Source organism: Trichoderma aggressivum (assembly GCF_033847375.1).
Source record: "Trichoderma aggressivum f. europaeum strain CBS 100526 chromosome Unknown scaffold_012, whole genome shotgun sequence".
Lineage (NCBI taxonomy): Eukaryota > Fungi > Ascomycota > Sordariomycetes > Hypocreales > Hypocreaceae > Trichoderma > Trichoderma aggressivum.
The window spans coordinates 260,373-275,208 of record NW_026946378.1 but is presented as its reverse complement, the minus strand read 5'-3'; the positions used below and the strand labels follow the sequence as shown (position 1 = coordinate 275,208).

Sequence of the window (14,836 nt, the reverse complement as noted above, 5' to 3'; positions counted from 1 at the left end):
TCGGCATCTGCACGCGCCGGTATGGGGCTGCTGATAAGGCTGATGCTGTGTTTTTGCCCGTTAGGCGGGATTGTCACAAGAGAAGAGAGAGAGAGAGAGACTGGATGGACATGCAATTCCCACTGTATTCGGTATTGTGTGATCACTAAACACAAAATGGCATGTCATCTTGGATGGGGCTGTTTGTTGTGTCAGTCACATGTGATTTGATGGATTGAAGCTCTCTCCAGTTCTATTCCAGGTACGTACTGCACCAGTGATCAGCGCTAAGCCTTCTCCAGCCTAGCCTCATCTACCCCACATTGCATGTGCCTTTCACTACGTATCAGCTGTTTGAAGCTCCTCCAAAAAGAAAAGAAAAGAAAAGCTCCGCAACTCCAACTTGTCCACTTCTCGCAGCTCCAAATCTCCAACCGTCGAACCAAAAACACAAACCTGCTGCCCGCCATGTCGCCGCCAAGAGACGTGCAGAACCCAGTCTCGGGCTCGCCTCAGGGCACAGTCGTGTTTTTCCATCCCGACTTGGGGATTGGCGGCGCCGAGAGGCTGGTTGTCGATGCGGCGGTCGGGCTGCAGGAGGAAGGGCATCACGTTGTCATTTTCACGAACCACTGCGATCCGGGCCATTGCTTTGACGAGTGTCGCGATGGTGAGTAACACACAAGCTGTCATTGAGTCCATCCCACACTCTTCTTTCTCCAGACATGAGCTTATGGCAGCCTCACAGGCACCCTCGACGTCCGTGTCCGTGGCGCATGGCCCATCCCCATGTCCATCCTCAACCGCCTCACCATCCTCTGCGCCATCCTGCGCCACCTCCAGCTCCTCGTCCAAATCACCCTCTCCGGCGAACTCCGAGCCCTCGGGCCCCGCGCCTTCGTCGTCGACCAGCTCTCCGCCGGCCTGCCCCTCATGCGCTTCCTCTACCCCGACACGCCGATCCTCTTCTACTGCCACTTTCCCGATCTCTTGCTCGCCCAGGGTCGGCAGTCGGCGCTCAAGAGGCTGTACAGGGTGCCGTTTGATTGGATCGAGGAGTGGTCCATGGGGTTTGCGCAGGCGGTGGCTGTGAATTCGGAGTTTACGAGGGGCGTTGTTGCGAGGACGTGGCCGGGGTTGAGGGACAAGGTGGATACCAAGGTGGTGTATCCGTGTGTTGATACGACTTTGAAGCGGGATGATGCTTCTGAGGGCGATGTTTTTGGGAACGGCGACTACAAGATTATTCTCAGCATTAATCGGTTTGAGCGAAAGAAGGACATTGGGTTGGCTGTCAAGGCGTTTGCTGCCATTCCCGAGGCCCAGCGCAATGGAGTTCGTCTTGTTCTCGCGGGTATGTCACATGCAATACTTCCTACTGCCCCTCTTTCTTTACAGGTCTAATTCATTACAGGTGGCTACGATCATCGTGTTGCTGAAAACGTCGAATACCACGCAGAACTCCAACAACTGGCCTCTTCCCACTCTCTCAGCCACCACACCGTCACCTCCTTCGATGCCTCCTCCCTCTCCTCGATCCCAAGCGATGCCTCCGTCCTCTTCCTTCTCTCCATACCGAATTCCATCAAGACATCCCTCCTCCGCACGGCTCGCCTCTTAGTCTACACGCCCTCCAACGAGCATTTCGGCATTGTGCCCCTTGAAGCCATGCTTTCTCGCGTGCCAGTTCTCGCTGCCAACACGGGCGGTCCCGTTGAGACAATTCAAGATGCCAAGACAGGTTGGTTGCGTGATCCTGAAGATGTCGATGCTTGGTCTGGCGTTATGGGCAGTGTACTTGACATGCCTGACAGTGATCTTCGTCAGATGGGTGCTGATGGCGAAGAACGTGTGCGATCTCTGTTTGGTCGCAAGAACATGGCTTTGCGGTTGGAATCGTCTTTGGACGAGATTCTTGCGAAGAAGCTTACTCGGCCGTCATTATTTATCCCTGTTGGGATTGTTGTTTCTTTGGTATTAGCTGCGTTGGCGGTCTATGTGCAGTTACAATAGGCATGCTGCTTTCTTTTGGTTTCTTTTTTCATTTTGTGTCAACTACGGCAATTTCGAGGCGATTTATGTGTTTTTGAGAAAAAGGGAGCGATTGATAGATACCTGTAAGATGAAGAGACTGATAGATATAGACTGTTTTGCGGGGAATAAACGCACTTTTCATCATCTTTGACCGCTTCAATTACACGTGAGAGGGTATATTGAGACAGCACTTAAGCTTGAAACCTGTATTACCCATATCATTAGTATGTTACGGTATATATGTCTGTGCTTATATACGTATATACGTAGTACCCAAGTAAATCACTTTGGATGAGAAGGGAAAGATTCTCTCTTTTACTATAGAATACATTTCCATTAAGTGGTATATATCTCTATGTATGTGCCTAGGTAGTAGTAAACGTTCTGTAAACCACCTAAACCGAAGATTAATATGTACCTATCAAAGGTTGCGTCACCTTCCTCCCTCTTTTCCTCCATTTCAAGCACTTCACATGATAATATTCTCACAATGTTTTTTCCGTCACACTCATTTTTTGCTTTTCAAGAGCTTACTTGGGCACTCTGGTGCGTCGCGCCCAATCAACATCTGTCTCTCATGTCCGTCATCTTGCAGCTGCATTTGGGACAAGCACCAATAACAAATGCCTCGACAAAGTTCCATCAATAGAAGTTTGTGTAACTGCTGTGGCTAAACGCCCCAAGGCATCATCAGTGATACAAGTGACTCAACACGCATTATCATGGCTGTGCAACATCGCCTCCTCACTTCTTCCCCTCACTTCTCGGCAGCCCGAGCCAAAGAGTCATCTCCCAAGCCTGATTGTTTTCTTCATACGCTGTTTCGACTAGTGAGTGATATTTAGTTCTATATTACGAGGAGTTGGAACTGACAGAAAGTGACTTGATTTAAGATTGACATCCTACAACGTTTACCTTGAAGCTATGGCTTCTCCGCCAGATACGACGAAAGAGGTATCCGCACAGTCGGAGAAACTGAATATAGATGCCGTTCTGGAATTCACGCAACTACTAAGGGAAAAGAGACAAGCAAAAGCAAAAGAGGAGGAGCTGGACACTAGGTTACAAAGCTACGAACGTCACTTACAGTTACTAAAGGGAAAACGAGAGGCTGTGGAGGAGCAGATGAAAGAGCTTGAGGCCCGACAGAGGCAGCTGGTCGAAGAAGAAGACCAATTCATTTCAAAAAGGCACGAATTATTCACAGACCAAAAAAAAGCCAAGGATGCCCAGACAGATATTCGTCAAAAGATGCTGCAGCTGAAGCACATGCACGGCAATTTCGAGTTTGACAACTGCGACGAGGCCAAAACAATGTTTCGCGAGGCCGTAGAGGACGGCGATGCGGCAGTGGTGAAGGTTATTGTTTACACGGGAACTTTGAAAGAACACGAATGGATACCGTTGATTACAGCATCGAGCAGAGGGGATGTCGACATGGTTAGGATTCTTCTCCTTGCCGGAGCTGAAGCGGATAGCAAAGACATTGTTTTTGGCCGGACTGCACTCAGTTGGGCCAGCGCAGGCGGCCACATGGCTGTCGCAGAGTTTCTTCTCCAAATGGCCGCGGATGTCAACTCGCAAGATAACGATGGATGGACGCCACTGCGTCGGGCCTCTGAGAGGGGGCATGAAGATGTAGTACGTCTTCTGCTTGAGAAAGGTGCCAAGATTGGCTGTCGTAAAACACTCGGCAGTTATAGTGAATCCGTCGGTGCCTTGGCTGTCTCTCCTGACGCAAAGCTTCTGGCATCTGGGCTGCACGATGGCTTCATTGAGGTCTGGGATACTGAGACAGGCCAGTGCATACAAACTCTGCAACACCTACCTGGCACGAAGTCACCATTGAGATCCGGACGGCCGCCACAAGCCAGGACCGAGATGAAGAACATGATTTGCTCAATTGTGTTTACACATGACTCAATGCTGGTGATATCAGGCTCAGCCGATGGCTCCGTCAGAGTCTGGGATAGGGCAACAGGTGACTGTCAACAAACTTTGCAGGGTCATACAACTCTCGTCCATGCATTAGCCTCGTCGCATGATTCGAAGTTGATCGTTTCAGGGTCAAACGACAAAACTATAAAGATCTGGGAGAGCGCAACAGGCAACTGCCGACGAACACTGCAGGGCCATGATGGATGTGTTTATAGAGTGGTCTTCTCCCATGACTCAAGGCTGATTGCTTCAGGCGCATTCGACGGACACGTCAAGATCTGGAACAGGGCAACAGGTGAATGCCTTCGGACGCTGAGAGGCTGGCAAGAGGAGGAGGTACTCGCATTAGCCTTCTCGCACGACTCAACGCGCATAGCATCGGGGGCGAACATGGACACCATCAAGATCTGGGATGTTACAACCGGGCAATGTCAACTACGGATGAGAAGCCATGATATTGACGTTGATTCGGTGGCCTTTTCGCCCGACTCCAAGATGTTGGTGTCAAGGTCGAGCATGAATGTTATTCACGTTTGGGATACTACAACAGGCGAGTGTGTGAGGGTGCTGAAAGGCCCTGATGATTTCTGCGGTAAGATGGCCTGGTCGAAAGACTTGAAGTTTGTAGCATCGTCTTCAAGTGACAAAGGCACAAGGAGGATAGAAACAGTCAAGCTGTGGGATAATCTGGTGCTTAGCAGTGTTGTCTGTCCGTCGGGGAAACAAGTTGAAGGAGATGAGTAAGAGTGTTGAGGGGAAGCAGAAGAAGGCACCGAGACTATAAGTCCTATCATATTCAATTAACATTCATTGGTATTCTTTTCAGTTGCATAATCGCATACTCACTCCACTTCAGAAATTGATTGGCAAGGCGTATCGCCGTCCAATCATTGCCTGCTCTCCTCATGCAGCCTGATGATATACCATAGGTAGGCATGGGCAGCAATGCAGCGACATTCCCCTCACCTCATGGCAGCCCAACCCTCTGCATCTTAAAAGACATTGACTAAGATCGAAGCCTCTGTTCATACAGCTTGCTTTTGCATGAAAACTATCTCGGATCAGACATTCCATCTCCTACCAAACACCACTGAGAAGAGTCACTCTAGCCTGATCCACCATGCGCTTGATCAACACGAAATCGTTCAAGCTCGAAGAGTTCTCGGATGGCAGTATTCCTCCATATGCTATCTTATCGCATACCTGGGGAAATGACTCGGAAGAGCTTTCTCTCGATGATGTTGAGCGTGGTCGTATCTATAAGATAGCTGCTGTTCAAGCTGAACCAGCGGTTGGATCAATCAAATTCCGAGGATGTTGTCGACAAGCCGTGGAAGATGGTCTCGGATATGTCTGGATCGACACCTGTTGCATCGATAAAGCCAACTTGGTGGAGCTCAGTGAAGCCATCAACTCCATGTTTCGATGGTATAGCCGCGCAACTGTCTGCTATGCCTACTTGTCCGACGTTCCTGATGACGACGACCCCCTCAAACCTGAGTCAAACTTCCAATCAAGCCGTTGGTTCCAAAGAGGGTGGACTCTACAAGAACTTCTTGCGCCAAAGAACTTGCGGTTCTATAATTCGGTATGGCGCTGCATAGGCACCAAAGGCATTATGAGCAAGCTCATTACAAGCATTACGCATGTACCCCGGCATTTCCTGTTAGGTGTCGCCGAACTGCGCGTTGCCAGCGTTGCGCAACGCATGTCATGGGCTGCCCAGAGAAGAACGAAGAGACTTGAAGATCTTGCATATTGTTTGTTAGGGATCTTTGGTATATCAATGCCAATGCTATACGGCGAGGGTGAGCAGGCTTTCTTCCGGCTACAGGAGCAGATTATGAAGACGACGAGGGATGATTCTATCCTGGCATGGGGCCTTGATGATGAATCCAATGAGTCTTGTCTCCGAAACGAAGACGGGGGGGTATTAGCACCCAGTCCGTCACATTTTGCAAATTCCGGACAGATTATCACTCGGGAGCACACAGACAATCCACTGCACTCGCTCGATATGTCTGGCGGGAGTCTTCGCATCTACATGCCGCTACTTACTACTGGGTCTGGTGAGACGTTTGGACTACTTAACTGCGGGCCTGCGTCAAAACCACACAAAATTGTTGCCATCCCTCTTACCAAAGCAACCTCGGTGGCATCTAACGAGTATGTCAGGCCAAGGCAACATCCTTCAGTGCTACGGACAGTCGTTGTGTCTGGCTCTCCGCCTGAGCTTATCCACATCAAGAAAGACAGCCGACAGAATACATTCAAAAAGACGTACTGGCTTTATGAGGATGATTTATTTGCCCATTTCAATCTGACGTTGGTCGACGTGGAGCCCCAACCTTGCTGGGATAAGCAGACAAACTTGATATCCCCAATTGCTTCCGACCAAGCTACTACGGATCCAATCTTGCTTCGACTCCGTTATATTAAGGCGGAATGTCGAGATTTCGTCACAGTACTCGAAGTGCCACAAGCGGAATCAAACGCTGAACCCCAGCTCAATGCCGTGATATGCAGAACTGTGACATGCAGCAGAAACACGCCGTTGCAAGAAATAGCCCAAAATCTTCAAAAATTCCCGTCAAAAGAATTAGGGGGGGGGAGCGCTGAGAGTGGCGTGCTTCACTTACGCGTTAAATTGAAACTTATTGAGGGGGGCATAATATCTATCAATCCTGAAGCAGTGGTTCTTCAATCAGGTGATGATACTATGCTTACATCCGAGGATGCGGATTTGATTCTTGACATCAGACAACTTCTGAGAGAAAGAAAGGAAATATATACGAAGAATAAAGAGTTGAAGGCCGGATCGGAAAGCTATGGCATACGTTTGCGACTAGCTGAGAAGGGGCTTGAGGAGGTGGTGCGCCAAATTAAAGAACTCGAGGAGAGAAGAAGAAAGCTGGTCAAAGAAGAAGAAAGCAGCGCCCGGGAAATGAATGATCTAGAGCATGAAAAAACGACAGCTGAGGAACGACAAGATTACTTATCAACCAGGCTACCAATTGTACATGAACAATTGGACAATCTCAGCGATGGCCGTCGCCGCCAAGTTTGCGATGCACTGTTCTCAAGGGCTCTGAGGAATGGCGATGCTGAAATGATGGAACTCCTATCTGACAAGGTCCGAGAGCGCGATGGATGGATACCATTGATCGCAGCATCCATCAGAGGAGATGTCGAAACGGTCCAACAGATTCTCTCTGAGGGTGAAATTGAACCTGACAGCAAGGATAGCGTGTTTGGCCGGACAGCGCTTAGCTGGGCGAGTGCGAACGGCCATACGGCCATCGTGGAAGCTCTTCTAAGTACGAAGAGAGTCGATGTCAACTTTCGAGACCAAAAGGGATGGACTTCGCTGCAGTGGGCCTGTAGGGGGGCACGTAAAAATATGGCACTGTCACTGCTTCAAAATGGCGCCAGAGTTGAACCTCAACGGACGATTTCCTGCTTGCAGGGGTTTAATTCAGTGGTTTTCTCCCATGACTCGAAACTTATTTTATCAAAGTCGAAAGGCGGTACTATCAGTGTGTGGAATAGAGTAACCGGCCGATTGAAAAAGAGAATCAATGCGGGGCCGGTGTCGTCTGTCGCCTTCTCGCATGACTCAACACTAATAGTATCAGGGTCGCCCAATAAAAATGACATCAATATCTATGATATAACAGGCAAATGTCAACAGAGTTTGGAAGGACATTCCAGCCCCGTTCGTTCAGTGGCATTTTCGCATGACTCAAAGCTAGTTGTATCTGGGTCGAAAGACGGTACTATTAAGCTATGGGATTCAACTGGCGGATGCCGACGGACATTCAAGGGCCACGAAGATTCTGTATCCTCAGTTGCCTTTTCGCGCGACTCGACGCTTATAGTATCAAATTCATCCAAGGTCATCATTATCTGGGAAAGCACCACAGGCAGATGTGTGCACACACTACCAAGAAAGGGTGGCAATTTCTGTTCAGTGGCCTTGTCTCATGACTCGAAGCTTATAATATCGGGGTCAAGTGATGGTGCTATCAGGATCTGGGATAGTGCAACTGGCGACAAAACCAAGGAGTTTTGCCATCTGCCAAACACACACAACCAACGTATAAAACTTTCTCGAAATCGAATGAAATGGCGCGAACCATTTTCAAATTCTGGTAGAGGACATTCAAGGAAAATTTATGCAAGGAGTTTAAACGCACGCGATACAACGAAACTAATAGAGTACGACGCAGAAATATTGGACAGACAACGCACACACTCTGAAAGTGGTAGCAATGCGACACTAACCAAAAGCTTGCCAAAGAAGTCCTTCTGTTCAGTGGCCTTTTCACATGACTCAAAACTGATAATATCTGGGTCGGCCGAAACTATCAACATATGGGATGGTATAACAGGCCATTGCCTACAAATACTACAATGTCGTGGTGACGATATCCATTCAGTGGCTTTCTCACATGACTCAGAATTGTTTCTATCTGGATCGAGTGACGATACTCTCAAGATCTGGAATATGTTGATAATGCATCAGCCTGTTGCTGAATTCTCAGACCAGATTGACTCATTAGATCAGGACAACTCACTAGATGAGCTCGATTGGTCAGAAAACCGGGTTTTGGGAGAAAATAGTGATTCGGAAGAAGAGAGCGATCTGACAGATCGGTTGAGTGACTATGAAAATGAGCCTCGTGGAAATCATTCAGATATTCAGCAAAATCATGAAGAGGAACTCTAGAAGAATCAAAAGAAAGGTAATAATGTCTGACATTCACAAATTCACGTGTGTCAACTTGTTATAGCTAACACGAGAACATAGACTAGCTTCAATCGAAAAAAAAAAGAATTGGTAAATGGTAATATCCTTAGGAAGAAGGGAGTGCTGGCACCGATAACTTGGCAATTCAGGCAATACTCGAAATGCTTCCTCACCTCCTTGTAACCCTCTGTGTTGTTTGTAGTCGTCGAGAGACTGGATAAGCATTCCCTCTGATAGCAGAACTTGAAGAGCAGTGGACTTTCATTTTACTCACAACAGTCACACATCCAAAGGAAATGGGATTCACAAAGACCAAGAGCTGAGCATACACATGCCATCCATAGCTAAAACTACCTCGATACCCATGCAAAACTCATACAATTATATAGCTATATAAATTCACCATCCTCCATAATCATTCTATCCTATGCAAGGCATTCCATTCCAATCATCCCTTGATATCCCATAAGCTCCATGCTCCATGCTCCATATAAGCATACTCCACCATAATCAATCTCATGAATAATAATAATAATAAAAGAAATGCAACAAAAAAAAAAGATAAAACAAGGAAAAAGAGCAAAGAAAAAAGACCCAATCTAGTTCCAGCCAAATTTGTAGCAACACAAAAAAGGCCGGAAACAAATTATAAAAAAAATAAACAAAACACTCCAAAGTTCCGGGATATAACGGGCGTGCATTTGCCGGCAAGCCATTATGCAATGCAAAAAAAAAGCAAACAGTGAAAAAAAGATATAAAACGCCCACCATTGTTTCCCATCGAGCAAAAGGTGATGATAATAAAAAGGCTTCCAGCCTTTCCTTGAAGAGGTCCGATCCATCCCCCGTAAATCATAATGATGATGATTTGATAATGCAACCAGGTTCGTCGTGTGTGGTCGTGTGCCCATCCGATACCTTTTTCCCGCTTCGATGATTTCGCTCCCACACCAGTTAATTAATTCTCGCTTATAAGAAAAAGCCCCTCCGTGAAATACAAAAGGAACTGGCTAGGCGTATGTGGTTTCTTGCTTCATTTCATGCTGTGACTGCCCGCAGATAGGACAAAAGGCGGGGTCTTGTCGTATCATGCTTCTGGAGAAATGTTGACTCTCCTGGCAGTTTCGTCACTTGCAGTGCTCATGTTTGTGTCTCGCCGCCTGGCCTCAAAGGGCCGGTGCCTAGTCGTAACTGGCGGTCGCTTCTTAGCTTTGGCCATTAACAAAAGGCCATCATCACTGTCATCGTCATTGTCTTCCTCGTCGTGCTTGCGATGCTGGTGGCTGGATGCATGGCTGTCCGAGGTTGGTGGGCGGTCAATCTTGACTTGGAGCGGCACACCTTCCATGGACGAGTGGTGAGCAAAGACTTGGTCGATGGGAAAGCCACCGACCGGCTCCTTTCCCAGGGCTGGGGGAGTGAGCGAGTCTTTGGTCTGTAAGAAAGTGGTCTGGGGGTCTACGGTTCCCGGTCTGAGCAGCAGCTCACCCTCCAAATCAGCCGAAACAGAGCTGGCACCGCTAAGGAGAGCCGGCAGCGAGGGATCGGACTGAAAGACTAGCATTCGCTGAGATGCGCTGTTGGTAGGCGGACATGCGGCAACGGGGCTAGCTGTTTCGCTTGGGCTCGTCAAGGGCGTTCCGAGATGATCCATGGAGTCGGTACTCGCAGTTTTTGCGATTTCCACGGTTCCCCTTCGCGACGGGGCCTCGGATTGCCAATCTTGATGAGCAATACGAGACCATTGGCTGCCCATTTCAGCGGAGCCGTCTTCACTCGCGTACGAGCCAGAAAAGGCCGGTTCGGGGCTCATTGTGACAGGGGTCCGGGTGAGGGGAGACTTGATATCGGTCCCGTTGTCCACGCGGTGGGCAGTAATAGGACGCTCCTGGTACCGACTGTGAAAGTTTGGATCGGACTGAAGATGCCTGTGATGATGATATGAGGAAGGGGGTATGGGCTGAGGAGACGAAGACAAGGGGGAAGACGACAGCTGCGTGTATCCGTATCTGTTTCTGCCCAGATCAACAGAGCGCATTGAGCGTGTGCTTCGCAAGCCCGGAATGTTCCCCGGCGCCACGGCAGTATTCAGACCAACTTGAGGTGTGGCTCGTTTGTCACTGCTGGCGAAGAGACCACGGTCCGCGGAAGGGGAGCGCACTGAATCCCCCGTCAGAGCGCTGAGCTCTGACCTCGCACTTGGTAACTCTGGACGGAAGGGAGGATTTCTATCAAAAGAAGGGGTAGGCGGTACCGTATGAGGCGTCAAGGGCAAGAATTGCCCAACGTTTCTGGCACGTATGGTTCCCCCATTACGGATGGGAACGCCACCGGCAGAAGGGCGAAACTCGGACGTTGCCGCCTCATCCAGCTCGCTGTGAGATCGTCCCCGGGTCACAGTGGCCGGCTGCGTGGTCAGCGTGGTCAGGGGCGGCAGGACTGTAGCCATTGGGTCATAGACGACAGACTCCACGCGACTACTAGCGGCCCCAGACTCTGAAGAGCGTAGCTCTATGCTCGACAAGGCGTCCCTGGCTGGCAAGCTGGGAAAGTAGTCTTCTGGATGAAGGCTGCGGCGCCTGTCGAGGTAAGGAGTGGAAGGATTGGTAGCTGGAACAGCAACGGGGAGAGCGGGGGGCTTTGGAAGGCTATCACCTCCGGAGCTGGCAACACTACTAGTAGCCCTTCGACGTGATCGACTTTCGCTACGGTCGACCAAGGGATGCATGACTCGTCCCACGGCCTTTTTGACAACAGATCGGGCCCGTTCAAGAAAGGTGAGTGGCACGACGGCAGAGGACAGGTCCCTCTCGTCGACCTGAATCTTGCGGCCGCTCGATGGCTTGGCCGGGTCCGTCTCGTCTGCCCATGATCTCGGGTTGGGAAGGCCTTGGAGCACCCAGGGGTGTCTCTTGATATCCTTGAGGCGAATTCGCTTTTCTGGATTCTTGATGAGCATCTGGCGCAGCAAGTCATACAGGAGATTATCCACGTCTTCGTATTCGAGGTCATTGTCGTCGCGGTACGGATGAATGTTTTGGCGTTTGTAGAGAGAGGTTACGGTGGGTGAGGTCGAGGGGTCCACGGGCTTTAACCTCTTGCGAGGGATATACACGTCCTCGGTGGCAATCTTGCGGAACATCTGAAACTCATCCTCTGCCAAGAAAGGGATACGCGCATAGATGAGGCAGTAAAGAGTCACGCCGAGAGACCACACATCGATCTGCTCAGACACCTTGGGCTGGGCCTGGTCAGGGTCTGTGTAGCAAAGCTCCGGGGCGAAAAAGGCCGGGGTGCCGACAGTCTTTGAAAGTTCCAGGTCATCATCAAAGTCCTTTGCCTCGGATTCAGACACCAAATCGTCGGGCTCACCCTCACGGATAGGTCGGCCGAAATAAGAAACGCCAAAGTCGGAAATCTTGACACGGTGGTCCTTGCTCCACAACAGATTGGCAGGCTTGATATCACGGTGAACAACGCCCTGGTAATGCAAGTATTCAAGACCTAGCACGGTATCGCGAAAGGCAGTCCGGGCTTGATCAAAGGTGAAGCAGGGAACATAGGAGAAGTCGTCAGCAAAGGGGTCGTGGGCACGGACGTTGTAGTCGATGGAAGACATGTGGGAGATGATGGAGTCGGCCATGCTGGGAGATCGCTCGCGGTAGCTCATTCTGTCATCGTTGTTGGTATAGGCTCCAAACATGGTTCCGTCTAACGCGCTTGTAGAGAGGGGAGGTTGCGATGAGGTGGGACCGGGGGTAGTGTGATCATCTTCATGCCATTCGTCCTCTTCCCTCGTCCCGGGCGAAGACGAAAAGGAATAGCTTTGTGAGGGAGCAAGGGAGGAGCGGCGGGAGATGGGCATGGATACGGAACCGTCGGTGGCAGCAAAGTCTTCCCTGGAGGAGATACGGGACCAAGGGCTTACGGTGCTCGCGTCGTCGGCGGCGCCGTGTTCCATGCTCCAGTACTCGGGGCCGTGGTTGTTTTGGGCCATCTTGGCCCTCTTGAGTTCCTTGATGATCTGTCGGCGCTCGAGCATCCGATCCCACCGCATGTCATCGGCGGTAGCCGGCTCTCCGTTCATCTCGCGCTCGGACCGTCTCCGTTCGTACGAGCAGATGTGGGGTAGTCCCTTTTTACGCCAGACAATCTCGCCCAGCTCAACGTGTTCCAGAACCATGTAAATCTTTTTCAGCTCGGGATCGTCAATGACCTCGAGCAAGGCGACAACGTTGGGGTGTCTGATCTTCTTGAGAATGGCGATTTCCTTTTTGGTCTTATCCTGGGGGGACATGGCGGTGACCTTGCCGAGTCGTCGTTTCTTGGAGAAGCGCGGAATGATTTTGATGGCTACGTTTTCGCCGGTCTCGAGGTTGCGGGCCAGCTTGACCTTGCCGTGCATGCCACGGCCAATCTCCTCGATGATATCATATTGATTGATGGACTTGCGGCCGGTGGCAGTGTCGGAATCGATGAGAGCCTTGTGGGTCCTATTGCACGAAGAAGAAAAGAGAGAAAAGGTTAGTTGACTGGTCCAAGAAGGAATTGTGCTGTGGAAGAATCAATTCTATTTGCAAAGCACCCCAGCCAGCCAAGGGTCCTATGTGGCGTTGACAAGCAGACAAGCCACAGACATCCATGGCAGGGCGACAGCAACAGGAACGGAAAAAGACAAGAAATCCTGGTCAAAAACATACTCTCTGACTCGGTGGGTCTGCAGCGGGTGCAAGTAGGGGCTGTCGAACAAAGGGGCGGGCGTGTTGCTCTCGGAGAAGGACTGGGTGGGCATATGAGGGTGCCTGGCGACGGGACTGAAGAGGCCAGGAGAAGCCGTTGGCGTGCTGTGGGCAGTCCGCAAGGGAAGCGACGACAATTGAGACAGATGAGTGTAAAGCGCCGGCTTCGGCTGCGGCTGCGACTGGCCGTCCATGATGGGCGGATCGGAGGAGAGGCGGGCGCTTCGACGGGGAGACGGGCGGAAACTGCTCTGTCGAAGGCGGAGAGGGAGAGTCGATGGAGAGGAAGGCCTCGAGACTGCGAGTCACAGCGCTGGTCGAGGCGAGAGGTCTCACGGCAGCATCGTCTGGCGTGCAATTCTGGGTCGAGGGGTTGCGGCTCGTCGGAGCAACGGAAGAGAGTCTCCAAGGGTGGCCGGTGGATGGACGGATCGAGGTTGAATGCGAATGCGAATGCGAATATACAAGAGAGGAAGAGAGAGAGAGAGAGAGAGAGAGAGAGAGAACTGAAGGCGCTGCGATGCTGTGACGCTTCCCAGTTGTTTGAGGGCTTTGGAGTTGCAAGTTGATTCTTGCTTCTGCCAAGTGGGCAGTTGGATTGGCTAGGCGAACCAGAAGCGGCTTGAAGCTGCACACAGTCTGATTTAAAGCGGGGGGTGGCCACCGCCTACGGAGTACTTGGCGGCGACGTACTATCCTAGTTAGGGATGCCGTGAGATGCGACCTGGTAAGGTGCAAAGGCGGTCGGCGCGGTACCTGGCGGCGACGTACCGGCGATAAGACGGCGCGATTGTTGCTGAACTGAGTTTTGGGCGAACGTTGGAGAGGGAGGGAGGGAGAGAAGAGGCGATCGACAGTGGGAAAAGATAACGGTGGACGGGCAGAAAAAAAGGGGGGGTTAGGATTCATTGATTGGAATAGCGGATAAAGAAGAGAGCAGTTGAGATTATATTTGGATCGTCGATGCGGTCCCAACAAAGAGCGCGAAGCTTCGTTTCATCCGCCGCTCAAATCTTACCTCAAGCTTACTCGTCCATTATACTATCGTCGTGTGCCCCATCAATCATCACTCATTGACACGACAAAGCAGTAACACGCTATACTTGGTCTTTGGTGGAGTTCCAAGTACCTCCTCTACTGCTCTAGCACCCGTGGGAAACCAGATTATTGATTGATTGATGGATTGATTGATTGACTGGCAATAACCCGCACAGTACTGCCAAACTGCCAAACTACCTACACCTACAATGTAGCGCCCCCCAGCCATGCGCAAAACGTCACCATCACCGGCTATTCATTAATCTCGCAGCCCGCGTCGTCCCCCAACCACCAATCACAGCCCGCCATCCCTCACTTATCTCTGCCTTCAGCGACCATGGCGAAAGTCGGAGCGCCA

General features: G+C 50.6%; 4 protein-coding genes across 4 annotated transcripts; 3 read left to right on the top strand and 1 right to left on the bottom strand.

Annotated features, from left to right (window-relative positions):
• Positions 1-447: 447 nt before the first annotated feature.
• Triagg1_3971 (CAZyme family GT4) lies at positions 448-1,992 on the top strand (the record flags this gene model as incomplete). The annotated part of the gene is made up of 3 exons (XM_062898322.1): positions 448-649; positions 728-1,333; positions 1,394-1,992. The coding sequence occupies 3 exons, from the start codon at positions 448-450 to the stop codon at positions 1,990-1,992; spliced, it is 1,407 nt and encodes a 468-aa protein (XP_062756991.1).
• Positions 1,993-2,937: 945 nt separating this feature from the next.
• Positions 2,938-4,695, top strand: Triagg1_3970 (uncharacterized protein; the record flags this gene model as incomplete). Its single annotated transcript, XM_062898321.1, has 1 exon — positions 2,938-4,695. The coding sequence occupies one exon, from the start codon at positions 2,938-2,940 to the stop codon at positions 4,693-4,695; it is 1,758 nt and encodes a 585-aa protein (XP_062756990.1).
• A 376-nt stretch (positions 4,696-5,071) lies between these two features.
• Positions 5,072-7,335, top strand: Triagg1_3969 (uncharacterized protein; the record flags this gene model as incomplete). Its single annotated transcript, XM_062898320.1, has 2 exons — positions 5,072-7,268; positions 7,325-7,335. 2 exons carry the CDS (start codon positions 5,072-5,074, stop codon positions 7,333-7,335), a joined length of 2,208 nt encoding a protein of 735 aa, XP_062756989.1.
• Positions 7,336-9,788: 2,453 nt separating this feature from the next.
• On the bottom strand, positions 9,789-14,349 carry Triagg1_3968 (uncharacterized protein; the record flags this gene model as incomplete). The annotated part of the gene is made up of 4 exons (XM_062898318.1): positions 9,789-13,184; positions 13,402-14,068; positions 14,119-14,132; positions 14,212-14,349. The coding sequence occupies 4 exons, from the start codon at positions 14,347-14,349 to the stop codon at positions 9,789-9,791; spliced, it is 4,215 nt and encodes a 1,404-aa protein (XP_062756988.1).
• Positions 14,350-14,836: the final 487 nt, after the last annotated feature.